Genomic DNA, 16873 nt, shown 5'->3' with positions numbered 1-16873 from the left:
CTCCTTCAGACAGTTCTCCACTAGCCTTTCCTTTGGGGTCCAAGTGCCATCTGTTAAGCCTAATTGAGGTTCAAGTGACCAGTCATAGGTGCACTGGCTTCTTCCCTCTAAAAGGGCCACTGTCAACCTGTGACACACCCTAAGCAGGAATTTAAATTTATCAGTCATACGTTTTCCTATATGTCAGAGCCCCCACCTCCCTTCAACAATTGCATTTATTTTTAAAACAGTGCTTCCCAACCAGAGTTCCCAACAGGAGCAGCAGCAATAATAAATCCTAAAATACAAAGGTGGATTAGGGGCTTGTGGGGCCCTGGGCCACAGCAAGTGGGGGCCCCTCCCCACCTCTTGCGCCTGCAGTCCCCTCCCACACCTCTCTCTGGCACTCCTGCTGGGGAAATGGCATCAGGGCACAGGGGCTTGCCCCACCCTCATGCTTGGCACTCCTGCTGGGGAGTGGGGTTGGGGCACAGGGACTTCCCCGGCCTGCCTGGCACTCCTGCTGCGGGTGGGGTTGGGGAGAGCGGGGGAAGCCCCTGTGCCCCGACCATGCACCTTGGCAGGAGCGCGATGCACTGGGGTGCCCCAATTGGCTGGGACCCCTGGGCATGGGCCCCATTGGCCCAGTGGCTAATCTATCATGGCTAAAATCAGACTGAGGAAGATAAACTAAACAAGGGGGTAAGGTGGGGAGAGAGACACACAATTAGACTACAGAGAGAAGACTGACAAAAGGACAGGGAGCTGCACTGGTCATCAGTGTTTTTGCATATTCATTTGGGACCAAGCTCTAAAGGGACAGTACACCAAGCCGTAAGGGAGAGAGTACCTCGTGGCTTTCTTAAAGAGCTCCTCTAGCTGACTCAAGGAGTAGCATCCAGCTCTTTTTGACTGGTAGGATGGTAGTGATAATGCAAGGCCCATAAGATGGAGGAAGAAAGTAAGACGATATGGAATTTTGGAAGATACTCTGTATCACAGCAACCGTCTCTCTGGCCAAAGAGCTGGATGGGGGAGATGGTAGAAAAGTTTGAAAGTAAGAGCCAGTAGGGAAATGTGAAAATAATTGAAGAGATCTGGGGAAATGCACCAAAACAAGGTAGGAAGCGAAAGGCAGGCAAGAATAAAGAGGTAAAAGAAAAATTGCACAAAATCCAAAGCAAGAGAAGAACAACTAAATTATTTCATTAGTGTATCTGGATTTCTTTTTATTACCAATCCAATTAATAATAATATTTACGCTCAAAAATAAAACCTTCCTACTGAAATATTGGAAGCCTCCTTATCTGAAAATATGTAAAGAGATATGCTACCCTCCCACCTGCTTCCTCCCAGGCACAGAAAAACACAAAACTAACCCCCTGAGGATAGTAAATGGAACTAGCTAGACCAGCCTGATCTAAAAAATTTAATTATATTTTGTCTTAATGTTCACAGTGATTGACTTGATACAGATGAGACATATTTCTCAAGAGGAGAAAGAATAACAGCTGGAGAAAATTAAGCTTGAGCAAAATCAGGTAATAAAGAAATTAGAACTGACAAAACTCCAGGATCCTTCTTAATAAGAAGTGTTATATAACTCTCTCCTTTCCTTTGGGGCTGTCACTGTTTCTGAAGCTGTTTGTTTATAAATATTTGTATTTGCTAAGAATTCTCCTTGTTCTGAGGTTGCTCAAACTGTAGTCCATGGAACCAGGACAGAGCCTCTTCTGGTGTACCATAGAATGAAAAATGTTGAGAACCAAATATTAGGTTATTGGAGTCTGAAAGGAGTTACCACACTAAAGGTGATCCTGTATATTTCGAGAAAGCCCTACGGAATCCCTCCAAGAACAGAAACAAAATAATGTGATATGGTGATGTGTCAAACTGGAGGTAGGGAACGAGATTCTACATGGAAGAAATGGAACTTTATTTTCTCCTTGACCTCAGTCTACCCACCCAGGCCTCTCACAATATAAGAGTGACCGTAAAGGAACAAATGAAAGGTCTGCCTATGATCTAATGAAATTAGTAGGAGTTTCGCATGTTCAAGAAATGTGGAATCAATCGCTTCTTCTGGTGTCCTATTCATAAAAGTAACCATGCAAAGCGTGTTTTTTTAACTCTTAGATTTTGACAAAATGTAAAAAGATTTTCTGCTGACCACTGAAAAACATATTTGTGACCTAGGTACTACCTAAGTCCTTCCTACATCTCAAGTTCCTACCATCTGCTGCTGAGGTGGGCGGGGGTGAGAAGGAAATGTTTATAATGACAAATGTGTGGTGGCAGTTGTCTCCCACTCTTTTCAAACTTCACCAAGAAATATTGAGACCAAAGATTGAAAATTCATTGTGAAAAATAAAAACTGGAGAAAGTTCTAAGTACTCGAAAAGGGTCTTGGAATAGAAACCCTTGTGTAACCTTCAATATAAATGTTCTGATGTGATCCACCTATAATAATAGATCAGCTGCAGTATGAAATAGTTTCATTTTTCTGAGTCACACAAAGAGAAGAAGACTGACTCTGTAGCAAGCTGAGGCATTCGTTAGAAAGGTGAGCCAGCTGCTAATGCCGTAAAACAAAAACAGCCTCCTTCTAAGCTCTGGTAGTGAGTTGCATAGCAGCCTGGGAAAGAGAAGCTCACTCAAATGAATGCTTCATATTTTACTTGGTTCGTAAGCTCATTCTTCTGCAGTTGTAGAGCATTTGTGTATGTATGGGCCTATGCTTGGTTTATGGACCTAGAATATTAAAATAATATGAAACCACTTCCTAGGAACTCTGTGTTTGGTAGGATCTCATATCCTCCCCCATTAATGAGGCATATTCCCAGTGCACTTGTATAGTTTATCTTCTATATTGTACCATGCTATGTGGAAGATGTACTGTCTGTTGGGGAGGGGAAGTCATTGGGCACCCTGCTTACCTTTGGAGTGGAGCAGAGAGATACACTTCAGACCCCCTAAGCATCTTTCTTCCTCTCCCTTGCTAACCTGTGAAACTGAACTGCTAGCTTTCAAGCAGGAAGTGCCCAATAAGTTTGGTCATGGCTCCTTCAAATTTCTTCCTCAAATAACTGATATTCAGTCAGTGAAGGAAAGCATAGTCTCACAGTAGGACATTAGGGGGCTCACTGAACATGTTTGGGGAGGACTTCAGTGTCATCCTAGGGGCCAGATTGCCATATACAATGATAGGATTAAGGGGCATCACAGGCTGAACCTGGGGATGTGGCCTGGGCTAGAAAGGTACACATTCTTCCTAGAGCCAGTAGTCGTTCAACCTCATTTTAGCTGGAAAGGGCCCAGTATTTAAAAGGGTAATGCTACTCAGAATTGTCAGCCATGACAATAAACAGCAACTCTACCAATACAGAGCTCTACTGCATCTTTTTTTACAATTCAGCGGCAAAACCATCCTGCACATTACTGTACAAACTAGCTGAGTGAGTTTTTTCTCTAAGAACCCCTATTCACAGAAATAAGGTCATGACTATTAATGTCAGAGAAAAGTCCGCTCATTTCCCCCAACCTTGTTAAAAACACAAGCCAGAATTTCCTTTTGCATTTGTTCTACACCATGGATTTACTCCAGTGTAAGTGAGAGGAGAATCAAGACAATGGTCCTCATTTGCACTTTAGATTGGCCCAGAGCCATGTTTTGTAACTAGGTTAAAAGTTTGGTGACAAACCCCTTTCAAGGATAAAAAAGATATTTAGGGAAATGGATACAATGAAAACAAGCAGTAATATATTCTTACTGGTAAAAGTACCTTTTGCGCTCTGTGTGTGTGTGTGTGAATTAAATGATACAAAGGGATATTAATATTCCATTTGTCCCATCCCCCACTCTCAAGTTTTGCCTTTTTCCTGACTATGATTCTATATCCTCATTGCTGTATCTCTTTCTTTTATTGTTTATATTGCAGGCACCCAGTTTAGACTGTAAACTCTTTAAGTCAATCCCATATCTAAGTTACATGTTATATAAATCATTACGTACATCTTTGATGCTGTGGAATTAATAAATACTGATTAAAAGATGTCTACTTGCTAAAGGTGCAAGGAAACCTAAAAAGCAGGAAAAATAGAGTGGAGGCTAAATGATGAGGAAGGAAGATTTTCAGATCCCAGTAGAAACACTGGAACTGTACAAAGTATGACAGGTTTCAGAGTAACAGCCGTGTTAGTCTGTATTCGCAAAAATAAAAGGAGTACTTCTGGCACCTTAGAGACTAACCAATTTATTTGAGCATAAGCTTTCATGAGCTACAGCTCACTTCATTGGATGCATACTCTGATGTAGCTCATGAAAGCTTATGCTCAAATAAATTGGTTAGTCTCTAAGGTGCCACAAGTACTCCTTTTGTACAAAGTATATTGTCAATGCTCAATGAGAAACAACTACCATCTAGAATCATAGGTTCAAATTACAGAAGGACTTATTCATCCCTTCCTTCTCCTGCAATAGTTACATTGCGTTGCATGCTGTGTGAATGCAAAGGGTGGGGTTAGATTTCTTACAAGAGATCAGGGCTTTTATTTATTTTTTTTTAAATGAGACACTATGAATAAATAGGGTCTGTTCTGCATAGTCACCAAAAAGATCACATGCTTTTTCCTAAGCACAGTATTTTACCCTGGTGTCTTTGGCCACAATCCTCCCCAATTATTATTTATATGATCATGGTGCCCATAACCCCTACTCATGGACCAAGATCCAAATGTGCTAGGCACTGTACAAACATGGAACGGAAGCAGAGTCCCTACCCCAAAAAGCTTACAATCTAAATATAAGACGAGACAACTGCTGGATAAAAACAGATGGGAAAGTACAAGGAAACAATAAAACAGTATTAGTCAGCATGACTGGCAATTGGGTCAGCATGCCAACAGCCGAACTGCTATAAAGTTTGTTTGTAGGCACCACAGAAAAGGCACATTTTAAGGAGGGATTTAGAAGAGGACAATGAGGAAGCTTTATGGATATTCATGGGAAGTTCTCTTAAGTGTAGCAGCATGGAAAGAAGCACAAAGGTGCTTGTGTGAAAATGTAACTGGTGGGTGATGGAGGCTGGCATCATTGGCCAGTTGGAGGCAAGGAGTTGCCATCTCAGTGGTGAAGGAGAGAGAGGCTGTGAAGGGCACTGAAGGTGAAGACAAGTAGTTCTGTTTGACACACGGAGGAGGGGGAGCTAGTGGACAGATGCAAAGAGAGGGGTGATATATTCAAAGCAGCAAGTCTGCAGAATGATCTTTGCAGCAGCAGCATGCTGACTGGATACAAGTGGGGCAACACTGCATTTGTCAAGGCTAGAGAAAAGGCTGCTGTAGCGATAACCACACAAGATGATGAGAATCTGGCCAAGAATTTTAGCTATGGATAGGAAAGACTGTGTATTAGAGATGTTGTGCAGAAAGAAACGTGTTGAGGATTGCTATGGTCAGTTGGATGGCCGCCTTCTGCCCCAGAGCCAGCTGCACTTCAAGGGTGCTGTAGATACAGAGTGGTTAAAATAAACCGAAAGAGGGCAAACTCTGAGAGCACCAAGCCAGGAGGAAGGAGCGCTCTGCTTCACCAAGCCAGGGCCAGGTGCGGACTTTGTGCATTAGCAGAGCCAGGGGAGTTCTGCACTTCACTCCCCTTTCTACCCCGGTTATAGTGTGGGTAAGGTGCTTTGGGATCCCTCAAGTGGTATGGAACAGTAAGAGGGTGCAATGGACCCGACAGCGACTATTACTGTGTTATCCCCAGGGAGTGTCTGTGGCCTGGGCCTACACTGCTGTCTCCCTGGCAAGTTCTCGTTTTATGCATGCAAACGCCTGTTCATGGGCCGCGAATGCCAGTGGAGCAGCAATGCTTCCTTGGGCAGCTTTAGAGGCACGTCAGCTCCCGCCCGGCTCCCCAGAGGCCGGGGCCTCCCAGGATCAGCAGCCGGGGCGGGGGTACGCCACAACGCCCTCCATCCTGCGCCAATGAGGGACAAGGCTCAGGCGGCGGCGCCCGGCCTGGTCTCCTCCCCCAGCCGCTTTGTGCGATGCAAGGCGGAGTTGCTGGTTTGCAGGCAGTCGCGGCTGCTGGCACGGTATATTACAGCGGCCGGCTGCACCTACCGCTGAGCCAGCCCTGCTTCCTATCCTCGCAGACGCCAACACCAGCCGCTTTCCTCGGTCCTCCTGCCGCCACAGCTCCCCATGGAGAAGGCTGAGGACGGGTCCCAGGGCTTCCTGCCGCCCTTCGAGCACTTCGCCACTCAGGCCATCCACGTTGGGCAGGAGCCGGAGCAATGGACCTCCATGGCCGTGGTGCCCCCCATTTCTCTCTCCACCACCTTCAAGCAGCAGGCGCCCGGCCAGCACTGCGTGAGTGGGGACTCCTGCGAGGGAGGAGTGGAAGGGGCGATGCGGAGCGAAGGGAAACGTGGGGAGTGAGCGAGCGGGTCACGGATGCTTTGTTTTAGATGAGAGGAATGGAACAGATGGTTTCAAAGGCTCTCTTCGCCTGTACGGAAATGAGGTGGGGTAGAAGGTTTACTCCCCTCTAAAGCAGAAACGTGCGTCCCTGTAGGTCCAGCTCTGACCCTTACACAAATTATGCACATGTAAACACACGCACATTTGTAAGGGAAACCAGTTTGTTTCCTGTCCATTCAGACTGGAAATAGTGTTTTTTTAAAATCCAGTTTCGGGGCACAAAAAGGATGTAAAGCAGCAAACTATTGACAGCTGAAGAGTTTTTAAAAAGTCCCAACAATTTTTTATTTTGCAAAACAAACTTATTTTCCCTGGAGAAGGCGCTTTCCAGTATGCCAAGTTTCAGCCAAAAACAAAAATTCTCTATGATTGGTGTAAATAATCCTCCTCTCTATCACAAAAAGGTTGAGGGTGGAAATGCAGACTCATTTTTAACTCTAGAGATTCCAGGGGATATCACAGAACAGAAATCCTTTGTCACTGCACTTTATATAAAACACAGCTTGGAAGTTTCATAAACCAGGTGGCAGCTGCCCAAATAGCACCTGTCCAAAGCAGTATATCCATCATTAAATACTCAGTGCGGAGACATGTTATGCATTTAAAAATCAACATTTATAATGTTTAATAAAGTTTTTAACTCTTTAACCATTTAATGCATGAAAGTCTAGCAATGTCAGAATGATGAAAGAAGGGGCTTGGCTGCCCGAGGGAGGTAGTGTGCAGTAAGTTAGTGTAGAGTAGGTAGTGTACTCTACATTCTTACCCTGTCTCTCTGTGTGGACACCCTTACTGTGCATTAAGTGTACCCTTAGGTAGTTTAGCTTAACTTAATTCAGATTGGAAGTATGTTAATAGGCACAGGGGCACTTTCAGTGCTCAGTAAGGGTATCCACTTGGGGGGGGTGGGGTTAACGCAGAATAGCTAGTGCACAACGGCTACTTTAGACTTTCTCCCTGTGTAGAGAAGCCCTAAGTAAAAATGCAAAACAGGCTGGAAGAAAAACATAATTCCCTCCCTTGTTTCTGCTTCGTTAGCGCAGAATTGTAGCATGAGTCAAGAGAAGGCAAACTTGTTTTCCTCTGAGACTAGTCAGCTTGGAGCCTTAATTTCTCCCACAATTAGCTGAATGTGGATCAGAATCAGGTCATTAGACTGTATTTCTGCCTTCAGTCTGATTTCCCGGTAGTATTAGTATGGGAGAAGAGTAATAGAAAAAGTTCCTTGATAGTTTGTAGGCATGGATATATGGTCCTTACAGGTTTCAGAGTAGCAGCCGTGTTAGTCTGTATTTGCAAAAAGAAAAGGAGTACTTGTGGCACCTTAGAGACTAACATTTATTTGAGCATAAGCTTTCGTGAGCTACAGCTCACTTCGTCGGATGCATCCGACGAAGTGAGCTGTAGCTCACGAAAGCTTATGCTCAAATAAATTTGTTAGTCTCTATGGTCCTTACAGTTTCTCTTAACTGTAATACTACTAAAAAGTGGTCATACTGCAGAGCAGAGCAAAAAGCAATGCAATACACCATAAACTACAAATTATGCTAGAGAACGGGTTGTACTATAGGCTGAAAGGAAACAGTGCTTGCTGGCAGAGTTCAGAGACTGAAATGCCATTGATTAGGATCCAAGATCTTTACCTGATTAGTGATGTTTTGGATGCCCAGCTTGAGACATATTGAAGGGACCTGACTTTAAACAAGTGCTGAGTACCTGCCCCCTGAAAATCAGAGCCCTCTAAGATGTCTCAAATTAAGCACCCTAAATCAATAGTCATTTTAAAAAAATGACCCATGTGTGCAGGTCCAAATATTACTATCCCTCCCTAGTACTAACTTAAGTAAACAAATGAAGCCAGCAACATCAATCTTTTCCCTCCACGTAGAGATTTCCCCATGATCTGAAAAAACATACAGCCTCTGAGGGAAATTTTCCAAGACAAACTAAAAGTCAGTTGGAGTTGAGTACCTAACTCCTCCTCCTTTGTGCCTTTGACTCTCTGTTGATACGTTGGTGTAGATTCCATGAAGTGCTTTTGACATCAGGAAACTGAAAGCCAGATGAATGTTCTGTCATTTATCACGTGGTCTGTGGGCAAGCAGAATACTACTTCAGCTGAAATTTGATAGCAGAATGTAATCTGGGTCCATACTGTAATAAACAACAACCACAGAAAAACCTCCTCAGTATTGTTAAATTAATTTGTTTCAATTAGAATATAAGAATGGCCCTACTGGGTCAGACCACAGGTCCATCTAGCCCAGTATCCTGTCTTCCAACAATGTTAGCAAACATTTGCTGCTCGCTTTCCATAAATATAATAGAGAATACTGGCAGAAATTTTTGTGGAAACTAAGAATTAAGCAGACTTTGGGCAATAATTGTGAAAAATAAACTTTTGAATTCATAAATGTGATATCCTCCCTGCCGCTCCCCACCAAAACCCTGATTCTAAGCATTACACTTATTTAACTAAGGAATGGAAACGTACCATGTGATCAGTGTGTCCTCTCACTGTCCTCCTGACAGAATTTAAATTTAAATATCAAATACTTGTGAATGAGTGATAGACCAATAATTATTTGCCAAATTTGAGTTAAAATAGGAAATAATCACAAGCTGTTTACAGTCAATTGGAGAAGAGAAATACAGGAGAGCTAATGGAATATACTTTTTATCCAACTTTCTGAGCCACATTCTTACTGCAAGTTCAAAGATAACTTCTTTACCTTGTGTGAGCTTGTATCAGAATCCAGAACAGGATGAAGAATCTCTTTATACAGGGATTCTGAAACTAGAAAGACATCAGAATACTTAGCCAGATTCTTCCCCACCCCACTTCTTCTTCTTTTTTTTTTCTTTTTTCCTTTTCCCTGTTGAGTTTCTTTAGACAGAGCTCCAATGCCCCTTTCAGGGCTATTGGGCTTATTGCACCAGTGAAGGTCTTCCCAACATGCCAGTTGGAATTTAGGATGACTTGTGCCAAGAAAATACTTGTTCTTCTGAGGATCATAATTTTTCAGACTGACTTGGTGGCTTTCAAAATCTACTGACAAGCTTTCTGCAGCACCTGCCTTGCAACTGGCAGAGTGTTGTGTGTGTTAAAAGGGAAGCTCATCTTTCCCTTTGATTAGCCCTGGAGGTTTTGGATTCAGTTCAGTTTATTATTGCAGATAGGTAAACATTTGTTCTGAGGCAGCTCATGTGACTACCAATTATACATTTTGGCATCCCTGTGTGACACTCATGCATTGCTGAAGACTTGAGACAGCACTGCATTCCAGAATTGTGGAACAGGATTCAGGACCTGGTCTTTCACCATTTGAAGCCAGTAGGATCTTTACCATTAATTTCAATGGATGCAGGATCAAGCCCCAATTACGCAATATTTGAGCCTGGGCCTGAAATACTGATTAACTCCAGTTGACCTCAATGGGAGGCAAAGTGCATGGACACTTTGCAAAGTACCAGAGATTATTATATCCTATTTGAATGTCCATGAGGGAGTCTCATAAAATTATTGCTAGAATAAGATGATTAAAATCAGCTGGTGCCAAAAATGGAGTTATTTTTAAAATGGTAGCAAATTAATTTATTGTAAAATTTTATCTTCATTATAATACAGCCTGTACTTTAATGAGCACACACTGCATCCAGATTTCCCATACTAACCCTTAAGTTTTAAAAGTTGTATGTGACTTAGACGTACAGGCTAGATTCTTAGTTGATGTAAATTAGCATAGCTACATGAAATCTGTGGAGCTGTACAAATTTACACAGCTGAAGCTCTAGCTTCAGTTCCCAAAATGGAGGGATAAATGTTAATGCTTGGAATTGAACTATAGAAGCCCCTTTTAGTAAAAGTAGTCTTTCAATGTGAGACTAATTATCAACAAAATATAACAGGACATATTAAAACCTTACCAGCGAAATTTAGGTTATGACTCAGAGAAAAGACTTACTAGAGCATATGAGAGTGCTTAGTTTGACTGCAAATAGGTTGTCTTCTGTTCTGACAAGCAACAGGTATTGGATCCCTGTGGGGGGGGGGTGTCTACAACAACTTGTGATAGCAGGTGGCTATTTTTTTTGGATGCATAACTTAGTGTTAGGAATATGGATCTCTTGGATGGTCTAGGATTTTACCAAATTTTAAGACAGGTGATTGTCAGTACAAGTTTAGCTAACTATATTTTTGTACAGCACCTCCTCCAAAATCCCCAGCACTTACTGTTGTTTTTGTATCTTATTTTCATCACAGGGTTTCGAATATAGCCGTAGTGGAAATCCTACTCGGAATTGCCTGGAAAAGGCTGTAGCAGCACTGGATGGAGCCAAGTACTGTAAGCTCTCAGCATTTTCATTAAGAAATATGTCAGCATGTGTATCTTCAGAGTGGACTACAATAAAAGTATCCTAAGAGGGTTGGAGCACTGGAGTTTGACCACTAACAGTAAATCATTTAACTCAGCTTTTGCTGTCAGCATTTACTTCAAGTGTCAGCTTCTTCACTGGTGTGATCTTTTTTCTTAGAATATACCTGAATTAATATTCTTTAATCAAAAGTGCTAACAATGGTTAGTACATAAATATCAACTCCACTCTGCAGTTCAGTGGACCTACTCATGCAGTAACTATTCAGTTTAAGTAAGAGTCTGGCCCTTTATAAAACATTGACACTAAACAGGAAAATGGGGGTGACAGAAATTTTATGTTCATAACATGATGTAAAGACATCTCTCTATAAAATATAAATGTGTCTTTGTTCTCTGCCACAGAGATTCTTTTTTCTGTTCTAGGTTTAGCTTATGCTTCAGGCTTAGCAGCTACTGTGAATATTGCACATTTGTTAAAGGTGGGAGACACTGTTATCTGTATGGATGATGTTTATGGAGGTAAGTTAGCACCAATATATGTTAGGTCTTAACTGTGTTAGCTGTACACCTCTTAAATATATTAAATAATTGGAAAGAATACTTCATGCAATGAAAAGTCTTCTGTGATAACAGACCACTGTTTTGTGACTTCATTGGCCAAAGGTGGAGATGTGAATGTTTGTAGAATGGTTGCACTCATTTAAGCTGGAGAACTCAAAAGGTGTGGTTAACTGGTGATGTCTGCTTCTGAGAGGAAAAGTCCCAGCCTCCTAGCTGTGCACAGATAAATGTTGATTCTACTTAGGAATCCAGTAGCTGCTAAAGATCCAAAATGGCCCCAGATTGCCAGTGTTCCAAAAAAACATCATCTCTGTCATTTCCTCTAGATTACCTGTTCTACTCACCAGCATCACCTCAATCCTGTCTGGATTGAGTTTCAGACAACTCTCATTCCAAACTATTATCTTTACCAGGGACTGTGGAAGCCTTGTCTGAGTCTGAGCTGTGAGTTCTCCATATATTGATAACATTGCAGCCCATGTTCTCTTGTGATCTTCTCTAGAGGCCTCACAAATGTGAACAGGAGTGGTGATGCATCCTTATGGAGCCTTACATGGGGGAGGGGTGACATAACCTTATTGAGCCTCCATATGGTAGAGAATTGTTCATATTACTCTGGGAACTTTTAGAGGAAAGAATGTATTAATGGAAGTGTGACCTTGTACACTTCTACCAGAGTCTTTGAGAAAGTAAATACTATCTCAAGATTCCTGTTTCTTGGTCTGCAGAGAGAGCTAGAATAATCAGCATGGTCAACAGCTGACCTTTGGTTGTTCATCACTACAAGGAGATAATCAATCTAGCTAATATAGCCTCCAGATCATATACAGGTCTTGAACTAAATTGAAAAAAAGCAGAGGAGTCCAGATGCCACCAGAGTTGATTAGCTACCTCTTCAGCAAAGGAAAGGTTAGGGAAAGGCCAACCACTGGCAATATTTGTTAAGATGTTTTCTTGAGCAAGAGCTGGACAGTATGTTTGAAGGAATTCAGCACCTTGCCCTCCATTATCCACAAAGCAGTTTCTCGTAGTAAAATAAAATGTTGACTTATTTTCCAAGCCACTTAGATTTACCTGGCTGGCCAGTACATGAAACAGTGTTGCTGACTTAAATTTACAGAGGAAGTGGTGGCATTTACTTCTCCACTACCAAAACCAGCATTGCCCGAGACTTAAATGCTCCACACTACCATCTTTCAGGCTCTAGCCTTTCAACAGTGACCACTGGAGACTGGGGATACTGACCCCTGCCATCTAGCCTCTATTGGCTGCTGTTACAAGTGGGTCATCCATATACCAGGATGACCTGTGGGAATAGCTTAAAAAGGGGGGGTTACTAAGGAACCAGTGTGTCAGAAGGTGATAAATCATCATAATGTCCTAACCGGCCATCAGTAAAGTAGGCTGCTGGCTGTAGAGTATTTCTCCACAGAAGTATACAATCCAACCTGGTCCATTACTTTCCCAGACAGAATAAATGGAAAAAAGTCTTCTACCCTGATGAGAACAAAAATGAGCCTTGATCTCCACCTGAAAAACATAACGATAGCATGACAAGGGTATGATCCTCACATTCCCAACCCAGAAATAAGATCTAAAGAGAGTCTATTTATGTGTATCGAGCCACAAGGTATCCAAGAGTTAAATGTCAGATGCTTATGTGATCCCAAGTTGACTCAGAAAACCCATTCTCTACATGGACATCAAAATTGCCTTTGTGAGATTGACATCTCTCTTTAAATTGGTTATTTCCAGTGTTTAAAAAAAATTAAATAAAAAATTACACTGGATATGCCAACAGCACTTGGTCATCGCTGTAGGCTTTGTGGCTAAACCTCCGAGTTAATGAGCTCATACACTGGTAAATGAACCCTAATTAAGGTAGAATAGTAGACTAGAATAAAAATTTGGTGGGGCCACTCTGGAAGAAAATCTAGGCCTTTTTTTAGGAGGTGCTCAGCTGCAATGCACTTTAGTGGAAATTGTTTGCATGCAGGGCCTTTGAGTATCAGGCCATAAACCTTTTTGTACTGATGCAGCTTTCTTAAAGAGAGGCATCAATGTAAAAATGGCATTTGTCAGATTTTTTTTTTTTAACCCCACTGTTATTACAAGGGATGCCTAAGATTACCTCAGAAAGTTCAGAAAAGTAATTTCTCTGTTTTCAGTTTTTCTCTGTGCATTGGACTGCACTCTGTATGGGCCTTTTGCACAGCAATGGAAAAAGAAAATTTTTTTTGAAAAACAGATAAATGATCAGATAAATATAATCAAAAATTGTCCCCACTGGGGATTCAGGGCCAGGTGCAGTATCTGTAATGTCCTTTTAGGTGATTTAAAGAAAAACAAAACAAAAACTAGATTTCAAACTGAGTGTGCCTCTTTCATGCTGTTGGTGGCTAAATAAGTTAGTGCTTCAAGGGAATGAGATCCATACGGTTATCCATGCATTTATTTTTAATTCAGACAGTAGATTATCATGGCTTGGTGTTTTCAGATGCATGTTGTAAGGATAACATAATTACTTTTGTTTTCTGTTCTCTCTCAACATTTCCTGTGAAAGAATTATAGAAGAGCTTAACTGAAACATACCAAAGGAAGAAGCTTAGGGGAATATCCGTCTCCTTGCTTTTGTCACCACCGACTAATGGAATAGACAAGAAATATAATAATTGTAATCTCTCTTCCTGCTTCTTCCTTTCCCTCCTAAATTCTTAGTTAAGCCTACTAAATAGACTCTGAAACGGGTGGCCACTCTGAGGCTGCATGGTAGAAACACATGACCGTGAGGAGAATTAGGACAGGTGGGGGTATGGAAAGATGATGTGGAGAGTAGAACTGCCAGGGGCTGTAGGGAAGGGAGGAAACAGGCAAACTCAGGGCATGGCTACACTTGCAGATGTAGAGTGCTTTGAGTTAAACCAGCCTTCGTAGAGCGCAGTAGGGAAAGTGCTGCAATCTGTCCACACTGGCGTGGCCACATTAGCTGCTCTTGCAACCGCCACAGAGAGCAGTGCATTGTGGAAGCTATCCCAGCATGCAAGTGGCTCAACGTGCTTTTCAAATGAGGGTGGGGTGGAGTGTGACAGGGAGTGTGTTGTGTATGTGGGGAGAGAGAGTGGTATTCTAGCCTTCTGGTTTTTTTTTTTCCCCTCCTCTCTTCAGGTCTCAAGTTGGAAACCACTATGGGTGTCCACATTGGGACCAGTATAAAGATTTACTTTTAATCCTGACTTTCATCTTCCTTTAGGAGAGACCAATGTAATATTACAAAATAAAAAGTACTTAAGAAATTTATATGAAACAATAGCCCTAATGGTCTCCCATTACGTCTAGAGCACTGTTTGAAAATACAACACTCTGCAGCCCAGCATCTCCCATAATTTTGCTGTGCATGAGCTAGTCACCTCCTGTGTGCAGTTCCAGAGGCCGTTCAAAGCGGCAGCACTCCCCCCCCCCCCCCCCCCATTCTCTGGCTGCCACCAGATTTTCTGCTTCCCTGGTAGCAGTCAGTTGTGGTTCTCTTTTCTCCTGCCTTTCCTCTGCCTTTTTATTTTCTTCATTTTCAGGTAGCAGTGAACAGCCTTCTTTGTTTTTCTTCTCCTTCTCTTGGACCAGGTATTCAGCAGTGCAACAGCAAAGCTGCACAGAGTCTCAGCTTCGGTGTCTCCCTGCAGAGCTCTTCTGCCCCCTTTCAGAGATGGCAGAGCAGCCATGCAAATACAGTGCTAGGTCCAGATGTCCCTCCATCTGGGAGGCAACTTTAGCAGACTCCATGGAGGGTGAATTATGCACTGCCTAATCTACCAGTGCAAGGGTCAGCCAGCTGAGGGCACAGAGCATTTAGCCAGCCAGACATGTTGGGACCTGATCTCCCCAGGAAGCCGTGACTGTACCACAGAAAAGCCTTATGAGGCGACCTAGAGCAGAACTGGGAGAGGCTCTAAGGACCAGGAGGACTTCATTCAGCCAGCCCAGTGGGGTAAATCCTGGGGCAATTCAAAATCATGAGGATAAGTCTGTAGCGGGGCTACCGTTGCCCACCCCACCCCCCCACCTCAGTCCTGAAATGGGTCCAGAATACTCTGGGGAAAGAATCTGGGCTCACAATTCAGCCCCCTTCCCTTTCAGCTTGAGTCAGGAAACTCTGGCAATGAGTCCCCATCCCCCAACGTGGGGGAGTGGGAGCCTGTGGGGGAGGACTCCCAAGGGAGAAGTTTCCAGCACTGTCAAGAGCTTATGCAAGGCTAGCCGCAAAAGACTCTGCCCAGGGCATAGCTGGCTGGTCAAGCCTGAAAAGCACGTGCCCCACTGCTCTTCTCCCCTCCCATCTCTTGAAAAAGTAAAGAACAAAAAGAATAAGAGAGCCCCAAAAGTATTTTGTCCTCCTTCTCTACCAAGGAAAGAGAACTATCAGACTTTGTTTCTGAGCAAGACACTGATAAAATGCAACAAAAGTGTGGGGTTTTTTCTGTGTTGTCCGTTCCCACCCCATCCCCGGGAAGTTTTGAAGACGTGGAAAAAGTTGTCTCCACTATACAGATCCAACCTAAGCAGGCCCATGAGGACAAAGCTTCAGAGCAAATACTGCCTGCTAAATCCTCTCTATTCTTCTGTATGTATCCTTTAATGAAAATAATGGAAAATAATAATAAGGAAATAATGAGGAAGGAGTGGGAAGCTTCTGAAAAGGACAATCACTTAAACAAGTACATGCTCAGATTCTACAAGCTCCAGGAGTCAAAAAATGCCATCACTGACATGCCTAACGTCAATGCTGCAGTAACATCTCTAGCAAGGGATATGGTTATTCCAACCAAAGAAGACTTCTTTCCCAAAGATCCAATGGATAGGAAGGTGGAAGCCATCCTTAGAAGGGACTTCAGTGCTTCCTCAGACACCCTTGGAGCATCTCTGGCAGCCACTTGCTTTGCTCGAGCCACAATGTCATGGCTGGAATAATGTAAAGCTCTTAAGGGCAGAAACCAAACCAACTTTAATTCTATACTTATGAAAATCTCCATAGCAACAGCATTTGTGTCAATTGATGCTATGCAGTTTTGTGCCATGGCATCTAGCTCTGTGGCCAGGAGGCATGGCTTTATCCCTATAAAGTAATTACTCTCTTCAAACAAGCCCTTTGCTTCTCTAAATTCACAGGATCTCTCTTCATTGGAGAAAAGTTGGATAAGATAGTGGCTGAAAATGCAGGTAAAATCAATCAATCCCTTCCTTCTCCACTTAATGCTCTTAAGAAGGGACTACAAACTCACATGGAGACAGACACTCCTTTCATCCATTTTCTTTATGGAGGTTCCAGAGAAAAGACAACAGATATGTAAGGAAAAACCTTGGAACTGAGGAGTGAGGGGAAAACCTCCATCTTTGGTATCACAATGAGCAAATGTACCTTGGCCCAGACCTGAGCTTTGGAGACAGGATGTACTATTTTCAAGACCAATGGATTAGTT

At 42.7% G+C, this 16873-nt stretch overlaps 1 protein-coding gene across 6 annotated transcripts in view; it reads left to right on the top strand.

The window, feature by feature from the left end:
• Positions 1-16873, top strand: part of CTH (cystathionine gamma-lyase) — a 50567-nt gene that overhangs the window by 3694 nt on the left and 30000 nt on the right. For 5 of the 6 annotated variants that reach the window (XM_073357361.1, XM_073357360.1, XM_073357359.1 and 2 more), the window contains exons 2-5: positions 1438-1520; positions 6135-6351; positions 10727-10808; positions 11265-11360. In XM_073357361.1, the coding sequence (XP_073213462.1) occupies positions 6184-6351; positions 10727-10808; positions 11265-11360 (346 nt within the window). In that variant the 5' untranslated portion in view covers positions 1438-1520; positions 6135-6183. The remainder of the gene's footprint in view (positions 1-1437; positions 1521-6134; positions 6352-10726; positions 10809-11264; positions 11361-16873) is intronic. The other variant, XM_073357364.1, reaches the window with a different exon arrangement.

This window comes from Lepidochelys kempii, chromosome 8 (assembly GCF_965140265.1).
Source record: "Lepidochelys kempii isolate rLepKem1 chromosome 8, rLepKem1.hap2, whole genome shotgun sequence".
In the NCBI taxonomy this organism is placed as follows: Eukaryota; Metazoa; Chordata; order Testudines; family Cheloniidae; genus Lepidochelys; species Lepidochelys kempii.
The sequence above is the reverse complement of the archived record's forward strand: the minus strand, read 5'-3'. Positions and strand labels throughout refer to the sequence as shown.